Source organism: Chlorocebus sabaeus, chromosome 7 (genome assembly GCF_047675955.1).
Source record: "Chlorocebus sabaeus isolate Y175 chromosome 7, mChlSab1.0.hap1, whole genome shotgun sequence".
In the NCBI taxonomy this organism is placed as follows: Eukaryota; Metazoa; Chordata; class Mammalia; order Primates; family Cercopithecidae; genus Chlorocebus; species Chlorocebus sabaeus.
This window is the reverse complement of record NC_132910.1, coordinates 105623113-105644951: the sequence shown is the minus strand read 5'-3', so window position 1 is coordinate 105644951 and position 21839 is coordinate 105623113. Positions and strand designations below refer to the sequence as shown.

Below are 21839 nucleotides of genomic sequence, written 5' to 3'. Positions count from 1 at the left end.
TCGATATGTCATTAAACATCTTCTATTAACTTTTGCACTTATGGGACTGCCCACAAAAATTAAAACTGATAATAGTCCAGCTTATGCCAGTTCACAATTTCGCCAATTTTGTCACACATAGAACATCCAACATTCCACAGGCATCCCGTATAACCCCCAAGGATAGGCCATAGTAGAACGTACACATTCAACCCTTAAAAATATGCTCAAAAAATAAAAAAGGGGGATTATGGGTAAAGACCCTGCAACACTATTGGCACAAGTCTTATTTACCCTTAATTTTCTAAATTTAGATGATAAATTTCAATCAGCTGTAGAAAAGCACTTTACTGAAACCTCTCAAGACATAAAACCTGCAGTTTTATGGAAAGATGTAAATAGCAACGTACAGTGTGGTCCAAATGAACTGGTAACTTGGCGAAGAGGGTATGCTTGTGTCCACACCCCCTCAGGTCCTCTTTGGATTCCAGTATGATGCATCAAACCATACCACGGCATGGCTAGCAGCCAAGCCAGTACCAGAAATGAAGGAACTGACCCTAAAGGACCCGCAGCCCCAGAGGATGTGGCTTCCTCAAACAACACAGGCCCCAGACATTATGCTGAAGAAGACAAGTCAGAAGACTGAGCAAATCCTGCTGGGGAAAGACACCATTCACTCCAGATAATGTATTGCTTTTTTATTCTCTTTCTGTGCCTGCTACCTATACCTGCTACACTCAATTAAGCTCATCTTCTAAATCTGCCTTTTTTCAGCCCTGTTATCTGGGCAGACACTTCCTTCCCAGCTTCTAACAATGAAACTGCTTGGCTGGAAGGGGTTAACATACCCCCAGTGAGGTTCCTTAGTAACAGCACACATCGAACTGAAGCCAAGCAATGCTGCAGGTCATTCCTTGATTGGAAAAGAATGTTGCTAATTATATTCATAACTGTCTTATGTTATTTGCTAATTCTAGGATGCAAAGCCGGCATAAGAGCAATGACTGCCTCGCCCGACAGACCTGTTGTTGCACATATCTGCATGCTTCGGTCAACAGAACCCGATGGAAAAAAAGCAGACAAGAGGGAGATGTGGGAGTTCAGTCAAGTTGGTGGGAAAAATTTTAAGATGAAGTTATAGGATATAGATACAAACATTCTTGGAAGGCCAGAAGGTTTTGCAAAAGTCTTGGTATAGGATTATGGCTGAAGGCAACCTAATCCTTACCTAGAGTTAATAGCTTGGGGTGCAGATACAAAGGAACATAGAGTAGTTCATCTAAATAGCTTGTTTACTCACGTGGTCCTAAAACCAACCTTTGATCATTCACAAGCAGCATGACCCTCTCCGGGGTGGGGGCGACCAGGTTAATTACCCACACCTGTGTTGACTCAAAGCCTTTGTCAATTAAATCTGTACTAAATAAATGGTTGCCAGCTTGGAGGGGCTGCAAACTCTCTTTGGACGCCAGTGCTGGCAGCCTCCTGACCCACTCTTTCAGTGCGTATCAGTGTCTGAGTACATGTCTTATCCATCGTGCAGCTGGGGTCTACAGGACAGATCCCTGCAGTCATGGTGTGTCATCCTTTTAATGTGCTGTTGAATTCAGTTTACTAGTATTTTGTTTAGAAATTTTGAATCAGTATTCATCAAGGATATTGTACTGTAGTTTTCTTCATGTCTTTTGATGGTTTTGGTACAAGGGTAAATTTGGCCTCATAAAATTAGTTTGGGATTCCCTCCTCTTTAATTCCTCCAAATAATCTGAGGATTGATGTTAATTTTTCTTAACAACATTTTTTTTTTTTTTTTTTTTTTTTTTTAGACAGAGTCTCACTCTGTCACCCTGGCTGGAGTGCAGTGATGTGATCTTGGCTCACTGCAAGCTCTGCCTCCCGGGTTCACCCCATTCTCCATTCTCCTGCCTAAACCTCCCAAGTAGCTGGGACTACAGGTGCCCACCACCATGCCCGGCAATTTTTTGTATTTTTAGTAGAGATGTGGTTTCACCATGTTAACCAGGATGGTCTCGATCTCCTGACCTTGTGATCCGTCCACCTTGTCCTCCCAAAGTGCTGGGATTATAGGCATGAGCCACCACGCCTGGCCTCTTTACAACTTTTTTAAGGCAGAGTATCACTCTGTCACCCAGGTGCAGTGACGTGATCACAACTCACTGTAACCTCAACCTATCAAGCTCAAGCTATCCTCCCATCTCAACCTCCCAAGTAGCTAGGACCACAGGGACAGGTGCCAACACACCTGGCTAATTAAAAAAAAATTTTTTTGTAGAGATGGAGGTCTCACCATATAGCTCAGGCTGCTCTCAGATTCCTCTGCTCAAGTGATCCTCCCACCTCAGACTCCCAAAGTTCTTGGATTAGAGACATGAGCCACCATGCCCAGCCCTAATTTTTCTTTAAATGTTTAATAGAATCCTTCAGTAAAGCCATCTAGTCCTGGGCTTTTCTTTTCTTTTTTTTTTTTTTTGGATGGAGTCTTACTTCTCACCCAGGCTGGAGTGCAGTGGCATGATCTTGGCTCACTGCAGCCTCCACCTCCTGGGTTCAAGCCATTTTCCTGCCTCAGTCTCCCTAGTAGCAGGGATTGGTTTTTGATTACTGCCTCATTGTCCTTACTAGTTTTATGTCTGTTCAGATTTTTAATTTATTCATGACTCACTCTTGGTAGGTTTTGTTTCTATAAATTATCCATTTCCTCTAGTTTGGCCAATTTGTTAGTGTATAATTATTCATAGTAGTTAGTCTTTCATAATTATTACTATTTATGTGACATCTGTTGTAGTTTTCCCTCTTTTATTTCTAATTTTAGCTAATTGAGTCCTCTTTTTTTCTTAGTCTAGCTACATGTTTGTCAATTTTCTTGATCTTTCCAAAAACTAACTCTTGGTTAAACTAATTTGTTTTCTCTTTTCTATCCTCTATTTACTTCTACTTCAGTCTTTATTTTCGTGCTTTAGTTAACCTTAGGTTTTATTTATTTTTCTTGTTATAGTTCCTGAGGTGTAAGGTTAAGTTGTTGATTTGAGATCTTTTTTTAATATAAGCATTTGCCACTATAAAGTTTCCTTTTAGTGCTGATTTTGCTGCATCCCATAACTTCTGGTATGATTTGTTTTTGTTTGGCTCCAGATACTTTCTACATCTTGTGATTTCTTCTATGGCCCATTGGTTGCTTAAGAGTATATTATTTAATATCCACATATTTGTGAATTTTCATGTTTTCCTTCTGCTATTGATTGCTAGTTTCATTCCACTGTGGTATGAGAGGATACTTTGTATGATTTCAATATTCTTAAACCTATTGACTTGTTTTATGGCCAAACATGTAGTCTATATTGGAGAATGCTCCATCTGCATTTAAGAATATGCATTCTACTGTTGTTGGGCAAAGTGTTCTGTGTGTATCTTTTAGTTCCAATTGGTCTACAGTGTTCAAGTTTTCTGTTTCCCTGTTGCTTTTCTCTCTGTTTTGTCTACAACTGAAAGTGGGGTATTTAAGTATCCTAAAACCATTGTGTTGCTATCTATTTCTCTGTTCAGTTCTGTATTTTCCTCATATATTTGACAGCTTTAATGTCAGATGCATATGTGTTATTTTTATGGTGAATTGATCCTTTTAGTCATATATATATTTATATAGATATGATTATATATATGTATATATAAAATCCATCTTTGCCTCTTGTGACAGTTTTTTCTTAAAGTCTACATTTTCTGATATAAGTATGGCAATCCCTACTTTTTATATCCCCAATTACATTAAATTATGTTTCTAACCATTTCACTTTTATCCTGTCATTTTTTTTCTTTTTGCTTCTTTACTGGTAATCTCAAAAGTCCTATCTTGAGAATTTGCTGATGCTCTCTTGTGATTGGTTAAGTCTGCTGTTGATTCCTTCTAGTGAATTTTTCAATTCAGCTGTTGTATTTTTCAGTAAAAAAATTTGTTTGGTTCTTCTTCACAGTTTCTCTTTGTTGATATTTTCATTTTTTTATAGTTTTCCTGATTTCATTTAGTTGTCTATTTGTGCTTTTAATTCACTGAACATCGTTATAATGGTAATTTTTACTTCTTTGGTAACTAATAGTTCTACGTTTATTGAGGGTTGGTTTCTGGATATTTATTCATTTGGATGTGTCATGCTTCTTTGTATGTCTTATTTTTCATTGGGATTTTGCCACTTGAAGAATCAGTCACCTCTCCCAAATTTTATGATCTAGTTTCATAAAACAAGAACTTTCTTCCCTCAGTCCAGCTAGAAATTCTGAAGATATCTCAAGCCCTTTCTGAAAATGTGCCCTCTCTGGTCTTGTGTGTGTAATCTCCTAATTGAAGAGGTTTGCCAGTTTCTACCCTGATGTCTCTCTGCCACACTGTGGCAACTCCGGTGCTATAATAAGCCTTAGTGCTGAAGCTCCACATAGTTTCTGTGGTAGCGCAGACTTTGGTGTACTTTGTTTTCAGACAGCCCCCCACCACCCCTTGTCCACATGATATATTACTGTGTTTGGATTCAAGCATGATAAATACTGGCTCCTCTGGTAAATCTCTCTGAAAGTCAAAACGCTGGACCAACATCCTACTCTTTTCCCTCTCCAGGAAGAAAACAAGAGTTCTGAATTTCCTCCCAATTCAGCCTCACCATGCTGGGGGTAGAGGCTCTGGTGATAGTGCCACAAATCTTCCTATTGGGCTTCAATTTGGTCCATGTATTACTAAATCCACATTTCCATCAGGGAAGAAAGGTCTAAGGATTCCTATTCTGCCATCTTGCTGATGTCACCTATGCTCTTTTCGTTCTCTTTGTTTTGCAGGATTCTGAATTTCCCCTTTGCTTTTTTCCCTTTCATCATCCACAACAAAAGGGTACCTCTCAGTTCTTTTTAACTCTTTTCTCCCAGAAGAAATGCCTTTCCAAAACTGGCATCTCAAGTCTACATGATTTTAAGTCATTCTCCATTAGTCATTACTTTTATATACCAGGGTACTCTTACAGTATTTTCACACCTGGGATGGACAATGTTAGCTTACCCTCAGGCCCTGTGCACTCATTCTCTCTTGTGTAGTTTTCCAGCCCCTCAAGACACCCCTTCTTCTCCAAAAGCTTGTGGCAAGAGTTAACAACATAATTGCTGGAACTTGATGTTCATATACGTATTTATTTTTATTAACAGGTAATTTGAAAAGTTTTAGTGTTCTCTGGTTATGCTGAAGGTGTGGATCATGTGTGGTTTCATTTGCTTTTGATTATTTTTCTGTATAGTTTGTATAGGATGTGTTAAGTGATTTGTTTTTGGTGACTTCCATTATCCTCAGGATACTAGGTTCCAAAGTTTTCTCCCTCAGCCAACGGATCTTAGGTACATTCCATGATATAACAGGCCAAGGGATGGTAGTATGGCAGAAAGAAGCCTCTAGACTGTCACCATATTCTACTTTGTAGCAGTGCTGTTGAACATACTCAACTTTATGGATTTGGTGATCAAATAACACCCAATTCATGATGGGCAACTCAATGTATTTGGTATCCCGTAGTCAGTATCTAGTAGAGCTTAATAACTGGCTAAGAGTTATTTCTCAAAAGCAACTAATTCTTTGCCTAAGAGAACACAGCTTTGCATCAAATCCTACAGGCCCTCACTGTGACTTTCCTACCAGATTGAATGTGCTTCATATCCACAGACATCATAATTAGTGAAAGACACTTCAAGTATATTGGGACCCACTGAGTCAAAAGCAGTGAAGTTCACAGCTGTTTGCAGTGCTGTTTACCATCTGCAGAGCTTTTGCCCTGGGTTTCTACTCAAAATCCACTAACTTCTGGTCCCTCAGTAAAGAGATCCAGTGCAACTTTTCCTAATGTGTTTTTGTTCAGATTACTGTTCACTAGAGCTCTTGATTTTGTTTCTGAGAACAATTATGTGTCTTTTTACTTAAAATTATCATTCATTCCACTGTCTGAAAGTGAAAGAGATGTCAGAGTGTGATCTTACCCACTTCTCTCATAATTTTTTTTTGCATATCCTTCCAGTTCTGTATGCAAATATAAGCACATACAAATGTTCTTTTCCTCTTTACCAAAACATAGAACACTGCATTATACATACATTCCTAAATAAGCCTTGCTCTTTTTCACTTAACATTCTCTCTTCCTGTATCAAGAATAGTCATTCTCTTTTGTATAGCTTCTTAGTATGTACTGATAAATTTATTGTTAACCAGTCCTTTAATGATGGATATCTTTACACATATATCATTTCACATACACACATCCAAGTATATCCCAGAAGTAGAATTGCTGGATCAAAATGTTTGTTACATAATTTTGGACAATAGCTTCCAAATTGCTTCTTATATAAATACCAATTTTTAATACCAATGACAATGTATGAGAATACTTACTTCCTTATAGGCTTGCCAAAAGTTTATCAAACTATGAATTTCCGCCAATGTGAACTTTTAATCTGCCTTTTCTATCATGACATAAGCCATCTTTTTAATAGGTTTGGGAGTCATTTGTCATCTGCTTATTCAGACATTTTATCCATTATTTTCATCAGTGGTTACTTTTTCTTGCTGATATCTAGAAATATTAGAGATTAGCCCTTTGTAAAACAACATGTTCATTTATCGTCTTTTGACATACCTGTTGCTTCCTTGTCATGCATACTTTTTTCAATTGAATTTAGCAACCTTTTCTACTATGGTTTCTACATTTTAAGTCATAAAGAAGTCTTTCCCTCCCTAACATTATAAAACAAACTAGGGAAGAATGATAGGGTCAAACTTTCTGCATACCTTCTGATCTTTCTGCTTACAAGGGATTTTAAGCAAGACAGGTCCTAGCTCCATCATAATAGGTCATAAACTTCCACATTTCAACCATGGTTCTTTGTATAATGTTGCACACAAAATTTGAAGTCTGTCTTTAGAACTGTTTCCCTGACTAATGAGATACATCATATGGCTAAGACTTATCAATAGTTTGTGATCACCTAAGGAAACCCTCATTTGAAGCAAATGCCTTATACAGCTTATTCTGTAAGAACCACAGCAGCAAATAGTAGCTATGTTCACAATTCAAAATTTTATTCAGTATAAACAAGATTAACTGCTCATTCAGAACATCACAGAAAGGGACAGTGTTTGACGTGAATGCACTAATTTCTATACTTCCAGTTAAAGGGAGTAGGGATGAAAAACTACTATGCTCTTCATACAACTATACCCACATAATACCACCCACCATCTGAATGTCATCCATTTGCCAGGTGTTTTACTTACGTGTACCACCACTTTATAAAAGTGAAAAGTATGGCTAAGATTTAAAAATGTGTCCAAGTTCAAAGAGCTGTTACTTAATGGAGTGGGATCTAACACAGCTTATATGCTTCTCATCCAATCACCACGGATCTCCAAATACAATGTGTGGTTGGTAAGCTCAATTGTTTGATTTTTTTGAAAGTGAAAAAGCTATGTGGAAACTTGCAATTGTTATGATGGGCTATTTCAAGCATTTCTATGAAAAACTAAGTGTCACTTTTTCTTCCTGCTTGGAGTCTGAGTAACCTCTGTATTCCAAGGGTATTACCACAATCACCAACAAAATACTCACTGTATGCTGAGTGATATGCACCTGTGAGCCACATATACCTGGCAATTAAAGAGCAAAATCTATGCAATTCAAACAGTTGAGTAAAGAGAAATACAGTATTTGTTAAGCAGTGTCTATGCTCGTTTAAATTAGAAAATCTAAGGCAGTCAACTGGAAGTATTGTATATGATTTATATGGAATGAACATTTAAAGGTTGAAAAAACTGAGATTAATTTCCACATAACTTCTGCTTGAAACTTGGGCAGAAAAAGATATTTGCAACTACTTCAAATTCTGTTTACAAATCCTATGTCCCATACGGCTGCACAATGAGTTGATTAAAAAAGGTAAAGTTTGTTATCTGATTTCTCAGACATCAATTATAAAAACTATCATTAGAAATCATTATAAATGTATACTAAAATATTTAAGTCAAAATGACTTGAATTCATTAATTATTCGTAACTGAAAGGCAGAAACTTCAGTGGGTCTATTAACAAAGTATCTCTATTAGTCCCTGAAAATAATTTACTATTTTGCAAAACTATTTTTATTTCCAAAAAAAAAAAAAAAAAACGGGATACATGTGCAAAACATGCAGGTTACACAGATACACATGTGCGATGGTTTGCTGCACCTTTTGACCTGTCTGCTAAATGCCCTCCCCTCACCCCCAGCACCCAAAAGGCCCTGGTGTGGTTGTTTCCCTTTGTCCATGTGTTCTCAACGTTCAGCTCCCACTTATGAACAAGAACATGTGGTGGTTTCCTGTTCCTGTGTTAGTTTGCTGAGGATGATGGCCTCCAGCTTCATCCATGTCCCTGCAAAGGACATGATCTCATTCCTTTTTATGGCTGCACAGTATTCCATGGTGTATATGCCCCATATTTTCTTTATCCAGTCTATTATTGATGGGCATTTGGATTGATTTCATGTATTTGCTACTGTAAAGAGTGCTGCAATAAACATACATGTGTGTGTCTTTATAGAATGATTTATATTCCTTTGAGTATATAAAAACAATTTTCTTTCTTCAACATCCTTCACGAGTCTCATGAAAGCACTGAGCCTATGACTGTAACAAGTGAAAATGTTCTCAAGAAAAGCTCAGTGATTGTGAGAGCTAAAGGTTTTGTCATTCTAGTAAAAAGAAAACACACATATTAGAAGCATCACATATTTAATGTCAAAAAATTTGAATTCAAGTACAAAAATTAACACATGATTTCAACATTAAAAACCCATAACACTTGTTATTAAAACAATACAAAGAATATCAAAAACACAAATGAAGCTTAACTATAAACTCCTTAAATACATTAACAGCAAAATTATAATTTGTGTATAACAAATAACAAAAATATCTATAGTTATTTTCAAGGACCACAATGGTAGACTACTTTTTCTTTAGTACTGCAGAAAATTTGTATCTTAATCTTTTTGTCTCTTCATTTCTTTCTACATAATGGTTAGATGCTTCTGGTCATATAATTGTTCTAATCTCCAGTACAGATAGTGATCCTTGGTAATCAAATCTACTATAACCATTGTCTTCAAGTGCTTTTTGTGAAATGCTATTTAGTAAAATTATGCAAAAAATTAACATAAATGACTAGGTTCTATTGCCCACTCAGGAATTAGAAGAAAATCCCAAAAGTTTAAAAAGAATAGTAGTTTGCTGTACCTTTATCAAGAGAAACCACTGAATAACTTTTTAAACTTTGCATTTTTATAAATTCTGCAACTCCATGTTATTCTGAATTATAGCTGATGTTTAGTACTTTAGAATCTTTCTAAAACCAAATGTGCAAACCCGATTCTAAAATAAAACAGTATTTTAATTTGCAAGTTTACTACTACAAATTTACACAAATTTTCGTACTAATGTTAGTATTTTCTTCAGAAGAATGAGGCCTGATTGGAGATATATAGTCGCTGTCCAACATGGCTGCCATTAGCAAGTGATATTGTTGGTGACAAGGGATAGCCTGGATAAGAATAAGGCCTTGAAGTATAAGGAAGCACGCTGGGAATCCCAGAAGAGAGGGTAGCACTAACAGGGGAAAGACTATTTATTGAGCTGCGACGGAAATTGTAGTCTGTAAATAAATACATGAACAATTATGCTGCACATCTTTATGGACACAAATTTAATTTAAAGAGACAAAGCATTAAAATAATAATCACATTTTAACATAATGTTCTAACATTGGATATCTTGATGATACTATATTGCTGGTTAAAGATTATTTCAGCATTCACTGCACTGTAAATCCTCAGAGTTTTGTCAGTATTACCTTTCCTTTAGTCACACAATGTTTCAGAGATCTTACCAGAATGAATTCTTGGATATCTACTATTTCTTGGGGTTTTGATTATAGAAAAAGAGACATCTCATTTCTCTTGCTCTACAAAGAAGCTTCTTTTAAATTTGGTTCTAAGGGGTAGTCCATGAAGAAAAGATAAAAAACAGTGAATTCATATTTGTTTTTTTTTTCTTTGAAGTTGTATTAGGCATCAAACCAGCAGAAACATTCACCCCTGGACTGCAAAAACATTTGGTATAAACTAGCTGGCCAATATTTCATTATTTAAACACTAATATAAACATTTATCTAACTCAACATACTAACATTAAAAGTCCTACTGGTACGATAAAACAGTAAAATGAATCATCTTTATTAAATAAACTTCGAAAAACCATTATCAACTTATAGTTACTTCAAAAAACCATTATCAACTTATAGTATAGAAAAATATCCAAAATTAAACCAAATTATTAAAAAAAATTATATTTGAAATACTGCTGTTTCACAATAAACATTCATCTTATGCATCAATAATTTCCTGTTTCATTAACTGCAACATTTATGTGTGTATATATGTTACAGACCAAATTTTTAAATCCTGTACCTTCCAAAAACTCAACTATGTTCTTTACTGTGAAATAAGCCAAGGGTGTGACAATGACTATAAAATCATTATTTAGAAACATTATGGTGTTTCTAGGAATGGAAGAAAAGAAATTAGGTCATCTAATGTACAGGTAAGGTTTTTTTCTATAATACTGTCCTGGTACTATAAATGATGCCTACACCATAGGTGCATTAACTTAATGTTGTCATGGGACTTAATGTTTAGCCAACAGGAATGAGATCAACTGCAGGAGAGTAAGCTCAAGCAACATCAGAAAGGACCTAGTTCAGGGGAAAAAAAAAAAAAAAGGAAAAATGAAAATCAGTTAAATATATGTTTAATTTCCAGCATTATAAAATTCTAATTAGACAAATTTTATAACCTTTTTATGAATGGTACCATAACATCAACAAACTGATCTGTTCCAGGAACACATAAATACATTTAGAGTAACCAGTTCCAAATATTTTCAGTATTTTGAAAATGAATGAGAAATTACTTTGATACCATTTACTTTTCTAACATCCAAAGTAAGATGACTCTATGTACCATACAATTTTTTTCTTTATTTTTATTTATTTGAGACAGAGTTTCACTCATTGCCAAGGCTGGAGTGCAATGGTGCGGTCTCAGCTCACTGCAACCTCTGCCTCCTGGGTTCAAGAGATTCTCTTGCCTCAGCCTCCCAAGTAGCTGGGATTACAGGTGCCCACCACCACACCCAGTTAATTTTTGTATTTTTAGTAGACACGGGGTTTCACCATGTTGGTCAGGCTGGTCTTGAACTACTGACTTCAGGTGATCCACCTGCCTCAGCCTCCCAAAGTGCTGGGATTACAGGTGTGAGCCACCGTGCCTGGTGCTTTTTTTCCCCCTTTTTTTTAAAGGATCCACTTCACCTGAAGGGTTTGGTATTGAGTGTAAACGGGACCATTACTGGCTCCATGTATTCCCAAATAATTGCTTTATTTTAAAAAGTCTGATTCTTTCCTCCTGAAAATTATTATGCAAATACAGTCAATTCCTTATTAGCCATTTATCTGTAATACACCTAGCTCTTCAAATTTTAACAATGTGGTCATCAACAATTCAATTTAGAAGAGCAGGCTACTGCAAACAGAGAAATGTAGTTTTCGAAGAGAAATAACTTCTGTTTTGCATTTACATCCACTCAAGAGCTAATGCAGCCTATTCATGAAATGTGGATACTGAAGGTATCTTCAGGGAAAAATTTCAGAAAGTGGATAGCCAAGCAGTTGGCTATTAGCAAAATGCTTAGCTTATCCGCATTCCTGATAGTCCCCACTGTAAACCTTGAACTTAAGCCCTTAAATATATACAATGATCAATCGTTGTACTGTGTATTTTCAAGGAGACAAAATTAAATACAAAATTAAAAGTTGATTATGACTTTATTCATGTAGCATAAATCCAAAGAAAAAAAACCGCTCACAAATAACAAAGATTAGGAAACAAAAGGTTTCAGAAGTTTGTAAGATTTTACAAGCATTTCAAAAATAAATTTTATTACTAAAATCACTAAGAATCTAAATATATTCAGGAAGACATCTAGCTGTTTAGAAAATACAATACAAACCAAACTTAAATGAATGAAATGTAAGCTGAAAATGCTTAGTGGAATGAACCTAAAAGTACAATCACGTTTTCCTCAGCTCTACTATAACATATAATTTTCATATCATAGGAAATAAAAGGAAATTCTAATTTTAAGAAAATAATACATAAATAAATTAGTTAAAATTCCTAGCATATACTTATTTGCCCAGCCCTAGTTTTCCTTCCCAATGAACATCCTTAGCTCTTCAATCTCACTGTTTCTGCCTCAGACAGGGATCTGTACTTCCGATCCCTTCTTGAGGAATGACAGAGCCAAATTCAGAATGTCTAAGTTATACACTAAGTGTTATTAAATTGCCTTAACACTTTGAACATTGATATACAATTCACACAAAATTCATACATCCTATGTTTATTTCAATGAGTTTTGATAATTGTATAAATCTATGTAATGGATATTCAAAACAAGATATAAAACATATCCCCAATCCAGAAATTTCCTGTGCCCTTTTCCAGCCAACAGACCTTCACTTGGAAGCAACTACCTTTTGATTTCTACTCCAATAGATTAGTTTTGCCTGTTCTTAGACTTCATAAAATATGTATTAAGCATTTTTATGTCTACCTTTTCTCTCAACATAATTTTAAGTACATTTGAATTAATTTTTACCAATAAAAAATTAGTTACAAAAAGAGGAGGCTTCTATACAAAGAAAGAATGCTTTTTTTCCATTCAAAGAGAATCCACTGACATATCTTGCCTTGCTAAGTCAAAACTCAAATAGCTTGTTTTGGTAAAATTATTCCAGAAAGCTAATCCAGACAATCTCCTAATTTCTAACATTCATTCACGTTGTATATTTCAGTAGTTTCTTCCTTTTTATGGTTGAGTATTATTTCATTGTATGAATATACTTCAATTTCATTATCTGTTTGCCTACTGATGAATATCTGGGTTATTTCTAAGTTTTATTATGAATAAAACTGCTAGGAACACTTTTATACAAATCTTTTATTGGTTATATGTTTTAATTTCTTTAATTAAATTTCTTTAATTTCTTTTGGGTTATATGTTTTAATATCTGGGAATGGGATTGCTAGGTCATAGGACAGATGACCCATACTGCTTAAGAGTTCTCCAGTATGACTGTTTTATATTCACACCAGTAAAATATGAGACTTCCAGTTGGTCCACATCTTAACATTTGGCACTGCCAGCGATTTTAATCATACCTATTCTACTGAATTATTGTATCTCACAGTGGTTTTAATTCTGATTTCCCTTATGACTAACAACATGTTTATTGCCCATTTAAATATCTTTGGTAAAGTATCTGTTTAAGCCCCTTGTTTATTTTTATTGGCTTTGTCTTTTTCTTGTTGATACTGATAGTTTTTGATGAGTCAAATTCACTTATTCAAAATCACAATCCAGGAATAGGTTCAGACCTTCTTAAACTCTAAATCAAATGACCTTTTTCACTGATGAATGACAGAGACAAAAGCTGAACAGACAAAGAACAAGTTAAATTCACACCTCCTGATTCCTAGGAAAGTATTATTTCCACTTCCTTAAGCTTTTTTTACTCTGGCAATCTTCTTAAACATGGTTGAGAGAAACTGTCTGAAGAGGTTATTATGGGGAGGGTGACAGAACTAAAGCAGACAGTGCTGGTCTCTAAGCTACCTGGTTTTCACTTGTACCTCCCATTCCCATACTTCTTACTTCAACTCCCTTGTTTTATATGCTAAACTTTCACTTGAAGAAAAGGTTGTTTTGTGGGAAAAAAAAAGAGAGAACAACTGCTCTGACATAGTGGATTATTACAGAAAACCTGATCAAATGTCATCTTTAATTTCATATTTATATATGGAATACAAATATTTTCATCGAACAAATTTGATATATACAAAGAATAGCAAATAAACTTAACCTTAAGTGGCAATTCCAATTAAGCAGTAATGGCTAATAGGAATTTTAGATTCAGAAAGATTCTGGTGGTGTGTCTGGAATAAACAGGAAAGTGAGTGATGACTTATGCCACATCTGACACAGGAGCAAGAGTAGAGACTGGCAGTACATATACCACACACTTGTCAGGCCTGTTTATGTAGCTATTGTAATTTGGTCTACCACCTTTCTGTATTCAACACAAAGACAGTCTGGTAGCAAATAACACCAGTATGTTTCTCAGTGAAAATGTAAACAGTGGATAGATATATTGCTTCAACGTATTTCTTGTTTTGTTTCTAATTCATCTTACACATCTTGACCAAACATCACTAATTCTTAGCTGTTTTTCTGTCTTAAAGATGAAGAAAACCCTTAATAGAGACCTTAAAGTGAGATAAGTGTCTTCTCATATTAATTTTGACTCCCTTTTTCTTTTGTTTCTGACTATTCTTTACACTAATTTTTCATTAAAAAAACATATTCCTCATAATTGGTTTTTCTTCTCTGTTAGCTATGCGAGTTCTACCATCACACCCATCCGCTTTCTGATATATCTTTAAGTGTGCAACTTAGTGATTTTTATCACATGTACAACACCACTATAAAATTCCAGAACATTTTCATCATCCTAAAAGGAAACCCTGTATCTATTAGCAGTCACGCCCATTCTCTCTTTCCTCAGCCCCAGCAACTACTAGCCTTTCTATTTTTATAGACTTGCCTATTCTGGACTGTTTGTATAAATTTATGTGGTCTTTTGGAACTGACTTCATAACATAATGCTTTCAAGGATCATACATGTTGTAGCATGTATCAGAACTTCATCCCTTTTAATGGCTGAATAATATATCATCATACAGCTAGATTATACATTGTTTATTTATTCATCAGTTGATAGGTATTTGGGTTGTTTCAATCTTTTGGCTATTATTAATGCTGCTGCTAAGGAATAATATGTACACGTGTCTGTGTGAACATATGTTTTCAATTCTCTTTAGTAAGTATCTAGGAATGAAACTGCTGAGTCATACAGTAATTCCCAGTATAACTTTTTGAGAAATTGCTCAACTGTTTTCCAAGGTAGTTAAGACTATACTACTTTACACTCCCACCATTGTTAAGGATGAAACACCTGATCTTTTCATCTATGAAGTACGTTTATCAGACCTTTAACACATATTTTAAGCATTTCTTTAGATTCCTATGGGATCTGTATTGAAATTTTTTTAAAAAAATCCTTATTGTACCATTTTATTATTTCAATTTCTAATGTTCAATAACCACGACTGAAGTAACTATCTCAATAACTTACTTTCACTGAAACACTAAATTTTATCTGCAAAAAAAAAAACCTTTTTTTTTTTTTTTTTTTAAGCTGTACTACTATCCATTCCCAGAACATAAAATATGGCTGGGTTCAAACACAGAGATTAAAATATCATATAAGTATAAATAATATCTATCATTTATTTTGTACTTTCTATTCTAGTATAGAAAATCAAGAGCTAAATAAGCAGAGAAAATATTTAAAGAAATGAAATTTCTTTAAAATGAAATTCTAAATTATATAAAGATTACAATTTAAACCTTCGAAAGCAAGGGTTTGAAATTTTAGAAAATACAAACTAATCTAGAGTGGTTGCCTGAGAGAGAATGGAAGGAAGAATGGATTACAATGGGGCATAGGGCATCTTTTAGGAGTGAAAGAAATGTTTGTTTTCTTAATTGTGGTGTCATTTCACAGATGCATACATAAATCAAAATGAAACAAATTGTACAGTTTAAATATGGGCATTTTGTTGTATTTTATTTACACCTCAATAAAGTCAGAAACATATTAAACAAAAACAAACAAAACTCAAGTGTGTCTTTGGGTTAGCTTCAGCGTTTTCCAAACTACATCCCATACAATTAAAGTGCAAGAATTTCTCAAAACAAGCATCCTATAGCCAAATAATCTCAAGAAAAATTCAGAACAGATAGGCTTATACATTAAACAGGTTGCTACCTCAATTACCTAGGATGTTAGTATGCACTATGATTTTCCAAAGGAAGTATTTAGTATAGTTTTTCCTAAACCTGTTTGACCTTAGAGGCAGTTATTTCACTGAATTTTGAATATCAGGGAAGAAATCTTAATATAGTTAATACATAACGGGAAAACATTAAAAACAAAACAGAACAAAATCTTCAAATATATTAAATGCAGCAATTAAAAGCTCAAATGCCTTCAGGCAAGGCAACACACGAAAGAACACAAAGAGCGTCAAGAATGAAACAACAGATACTTATTTGTACTGAAAATAAGCCTAGTTGCTTTCCATTAAAAAAAAAAAAAAAATACCACATCTAGAGCTTCTAGTTTTCTACCTTTGTATTAAGAGATAATTATGTCCAACTCCTTTTAATGCTACTTTCTAAGCCATTTGGAAAGTGAGTAATAGAACAGCAGCTTTACGAGAGAAAAAATTACAATCAGAGCTGCAGCAATCCAGGTAGGCTTCAGTATTAAAAAAAAAAGTTGTAGCTCACTAAATACACCATGTGGGCAAAAAAGAAAAGCCTTAGAAAATGCAACAATTCTTTTCAAGTTTTATTTCTATGAGTAAAATCAGTCCTTGTAATTCAAATTTTGAACTATAAAAAGTTGTAAGGACCTCTAGGACTGGCATCACTTATTTGAATTTTTATGCTAAGATTAAGATCTTTTAAAAATAAAATTTTAAGTCTCCAGTATAACAAGCATTTCTCTGAGTCTGAGAACAGATTATATTAATTGTAATGGCCACTATTTATCACATATTAAGTGATAAAAATAATCACACAAAATTAGTACAACTGAATCCACATAACAGACTTGTAAGTACTATTATTATCCCCTTTGTTAATGAGGAAGTGAAGCACAAAAAGGTCAAGTTAACTTAACTCAAGGACACAGATGTAGTAGTACATGAATTATATCCTAGAACACACCACATTCTTTTCCCTCTACATGTAAAAAAAGACTTGGTAAAGTAATAATCCTGACTCAAATAACAAGCTATCTTTTAACTTCTTACTAAAACTCGTCTTCCTCAAGAAGTACCTTGTTGAATAAACTAAACACTAAGTCTTAGTAAAACAACTTTTATTCCAAATTGTTGCAATAAGATTTGGGTTTAAGGTTGAAAAACAAGAGAGTCCTATTTTCAGATACTTTTGAGAAATACTTGGATAATCTATAAATAACACACTAACTCCAAATATATCCAATTTATAATACTGTTTACCATCTTAGTGGTTCAAGATATACTAGCATGTTAAATGTTTTGAGAAGACCTGAAATACAGAAATCACTTTAGCTTTTTAAAACATATGCTTAATGAGTCTATAATTAACAAGGCTATTACACAAAATACTTCATAAAGTTTCATTAGTTTCATTATAAAGAACAATTTACAACTGGTTTTCTGACAACTAACTATATTACATAATATTCCTAAGAGACTTTTACCTAATAAACTCTTACCTGTTTATTTTCTCCAAATTCTTCTACACAGGTCCAGGCTGAAGAGATTGTGTTCCCTGTCTGTAAGCAGTGAAGACAGAAAATAATTGAGTCTTTAGATTGATGTTATCCTTATCTTGGAAGTGCATGGAATCCTTGATTTTAGTTAAAAACCTTTTGATCAGTAAATAAAAAAACAAGTTTACAGAAAAAGAAGTAAGGGGCAAATAGTTATTTCTGGAGTTCTACAAAGATGAACAAAGAGAAGAATATTTTGATATATGAATGAAAATTATGAGTAATACATTATCGGAAAAAAAATTATCTTACTAAACAAATTATCGTTTATCTTTCTAAATATTACTACCCTGCTAAGATAAAGAAGAGACTTTAAAAATAAATGAGATCACCCAATTTCTGATAAGTAGAAAGCCAAAGAATCTAAGCAAGTTTGGGAAATAGAAATGCTGTATAAGGTGTAGTTATTTTACATATGAAACAGCATTTCCTTGCTGTCTTAAAAAAGATAGATAGCCAAAATAATACTAAACTTAAATCTTTCTTCCTAACAGCTAAATTTTATCTACTTGAAATCTAATTTGGTCATATACAGTACAACTGTGGGCATCCATCTATTTTAGTGGTTATCTCTTCATATGCCTTAAAGCTTTCTGTTATGGATGTATATCCAAATCTATGCTAAGAAATTGTGTATAAAAGTATAAACAAATGAAAAATGTCTGATAATCTATAGAAAACTAGATTTTAAAATAACCATCTAAAGATTATAATTCAGTATAAAAACAGTCACAATTTCTTCTGTTTTTACATGATGAACTAGGTAACATTAATCAAACCTCTTGGTAAGAACTAGAAAATATAAGAAACTATGAAAATCAAAAACATCTGTTTGAAGTCACTGAGAACCAAGACAGTGACGAATTATGGGGCTGTGATCTCAGACAAGTAGAAAACCTAAAGGTATGTGCACCTCTTTGGGAGGTGCATTACCCCTGGAAGGGTTGGCCAATCCCCAAAAGCTCCCTTTCGGGGATTAACAGAAGATGCCAAGAGACAAATGAAGCTAGGAAGACTAAAATGAGAATTAAAGAGCTACTAACAAGGAATGACTGGAACTGAGGAAAAATGAACCAGAAACAGACAAACTTTAACAGAGACTGAATTTAACTTCAATCCCTGCCTAGATTAAAGCAATCTGGGTTTGTCAGTCCTTTGGCCACCTTTCTGAAGCCAAAATAAATCTTCTATGAATAAATATAACATCATGCTAGCCTTCAAATTGTCTCTACAATTTTCATACACAATATCTGGTATTGAATAAAAAATAACTAGTCATACAAGGAGGTAAATCAGTATCACCTAAAACCAACAGAAACAGCAGACAACAGTAACAGATCCACAGGGTATTTAGATCAGAAATGAGTATTGAAATAACAATGTCTAATACACTCAAGAAAATAAAAGACTAACATTTTTGGAAGAAAGTAGAAATCATATAAGAGACTCAAACGGAATTCTAGAACTGAAAAATGAATCTAAGTGAATGGTTCTTATGATAAACCTTTTAAATTCTTTACAGATGAAAAAATTACAAACCAGAAAACAGGTAAGAAAATATACAGGCTGAACATACAAAAGGATGGACAATACAGAAGAAATATAATCAATATACAGGTTACAATAAAAAGGTTTAACATAAGTAGAGTTGGATTACCATAAAGAAAGAAGAGAGAAAATGAACAAATGCAGTATTTGAAAACACAGTAACATAGAACTTACTAATACATTAACCTAGACTCCAGAAGTACCAAGCAAGATGAAAACTAAGAAGACTATACAAAAGTCACATCCATAATATAAAACTTCTGAAAATCATAGATAAAAATACTAAAAGTAGCTGGGTACAGGGAATGATGGCACAATTTATGTTCAAAGGAGCAACAAGCTGATCAACAACAGATTTCCCAAGAGAAATAATAGAAGCTAAAGGACAGTGGAATCATAATTGCAAAGGGCTGAAGTAAAATAACTGCAAAGGGCTGAAGTAAAATAACTGCAAAGGGCTGAAGTAAAATAACTGCTGGCCTAGCAAAAATACCCTTTCAAACGGCAGGTGAACTAAGAATACATTCAGACAAACAAAAATTGAGATAATCTGTCATGAGCATATCCACACAAAAGAAAATATGAATAAGTATTCTTTAGGTAGAATAAACACACAATTCTAGTGGAAGCTTAGAGATGGAAGAAACAGAGGGCAAAGGAAATGATAAATGTGTAAATCAATATCAATGTATATTAAGTCTAAAAACAGTTATAGCTAGGTATTTTTATTATATTGGGTATTGTGGGGTTTTAAATGTATAAGGTTCAAAATATATGTAAGTACCAATGACACTACATAAATTGTAAAAGAAATGAAAAAAGTCAAAGTGTACTAAGTTCCTTGTATTGTCTGGGATGTGATAAAATACTAATTAATATTAGACTTTAGTAAGTTAGGAATGCATGTTGGCATCTATAGAGTAATGACTAAGAGATTAAAGACTGTATAATTAATATAACTAAAGGAAAGAAAGTCAAAATAAACACTATGTTTAAAAAAAGGCAAGAAATAAGAAAAGTAATACAGAACAAGCAAAGAAAACAGAATGCAAACAGAAAAATGAGAGACTTAATCCCTAGCATGTTGGTAAAGACATTAAATGTATATTTAGAAATTAATATTGAAGGTTCAAGAATAAATCAAAATATAAAAGAGAAAATATTTTTAAACAAATGATAATACAAATAAAACATATCAAAATGTATGGAACGCAAGGCCAGGTGCAGTGGCTCACACCTGTAATCCCAGCACTTTGGGAGGCCAAGGTGGGTAGATCACCTGAGGTCTGGAGTTGGAGACGAGCCTGGGCAACATGGTAAAACCTGTCTTTACTAAAAATACAAAAATCAGCTGGGTGTGGTGGTGCACACCTGTAATCCCAGCTACTTGGGAGGCTGAGGCAGGAGAACTGCTTGAACCCAGGAGGCGGAGGTTGCAGTTAGCCACGATCACGCCACTGTACTCTAGCCTGGGTGACAGAGTGAGACCCAGTGCCAAAAAAAGAAAAAGAAAAAGAAAATGTATGGGATGCAGCTCTAACCATACTTAGGATATTGGTAGCCTTAATAAAACAGGGCTAAAAACTCTAAACTAAGATGGTTTCGTAAATAATATTCCACATATTCAAAAAAAGATGTAACACCAATCTTACATAAATTCTTACAGAGAACAGTGAAATTTAAAACATTTCCCAACTATTTTTATGAGGAAAAGAATGAGCCAATCTCATTAATGAACAGAGATGTAAAAATCCTAAAGGAAATACCGAATAAATTTTAGCAATATATAAAAAGTATAATGTACCATGACCAAATTGAGTTTACTTCAGAAATAAGATTGATGTAACATTCAAATATCAATCAATGCAACGTGTTGCATTAAAAGAATAAAAGACAAAAATGATGTAATTAACTAGATGCAAAAAATATTTGACAAAATTCATTACCAATTCATGATAAAAACACGTACAAAGCAGGAATAAAAGAGAATATCTTAAGTGATAAAGGGCTTCTACAATAAAAGCTACAACACACGCCATATCTTAATGGAGAAATATTGAAAGTTTATAAGGATGGTTCCTATCATCATTTGTATTCAATGTTGAAAAAGTAGTTCTAGCCAGTGCAGTAAGGCAAGAGAAAAAAAGAAATGTATAAAGGATGGAAAGGAACAAAAAGATCTTTACATTTAGTTGATAAAAGTGTATGCAGAAAAATTACTGTAGAGTCAAACTATTTGACACAAACAACTAGTTTTATCCACTATATTAAAAACAAATTTTCACATAAAGCAGGAACAATTAGAAACTGAAATTAAGATAAGTTATTTTTTATGATGACATTATGAAAAACTAAAACTAGGTACAAGTCTGGAGAAAGATGTAGAAGACATTCAAACAGTAAACTACTGAAAGAGCAAATTTTTTAAAAGTCTAGGTAAATGAAGACAGGTATCATGTTCATGCATCAGAAGACCCAATACTATAAAAATGTTATTGTTCCCAAATTGATCTACAGATTCAATTCTGTTATTTGGGGTATAAAGTTACAAGCTGATTCTAAAATTCATATGGAAATTCAAGGGCTGAGAAAATTCAAGATAATTGTGAAGAAGAAAAAATAAGTGAGAAAATATTATTTGCAAAATATAAAGTTACAGAATTAAGACAATATGGT

At 33.9% G+C, this 21839-nt stretch overlaps 1 protein-coding gene across 3 annotated transcripts in view; it reads right to left on the bottom strand.

Moving 5' to 3' along the window:
- Nucleotides 1-8766: 8766 nt before the first annotated feature.
- The window catches only part of RBM46 (RNA binding motif protein 46), a 49964-nt gene continuing 36891 nt past the window's right edge, over nucleotides 8767-21839 (bottom strand). The window contains exons 5-6 of one of the 3 annotated variants that reach the window (XM_008000062.2): nucleotides 17559-17618; nucleotides 8767-10799 (exon numbers count right to left, since the gene is read on the bottom strand). In XM_008000062.2, coding sequence (XP_007998253.1) covers nucleotides 17563-17618 — 56 coding nt within the window. In that variant the 3' untranslated portion in view covers nucleotides 8767-10799; nucleotides 17559-17562. The remainder of the gene's footprint in view (nucleotides 10800-17558; nucleotides 17619-21839) is intronic. The other 2 variants (XM_008000061.3, XM_037988026.2) reach the window with 2 other exon arrangements.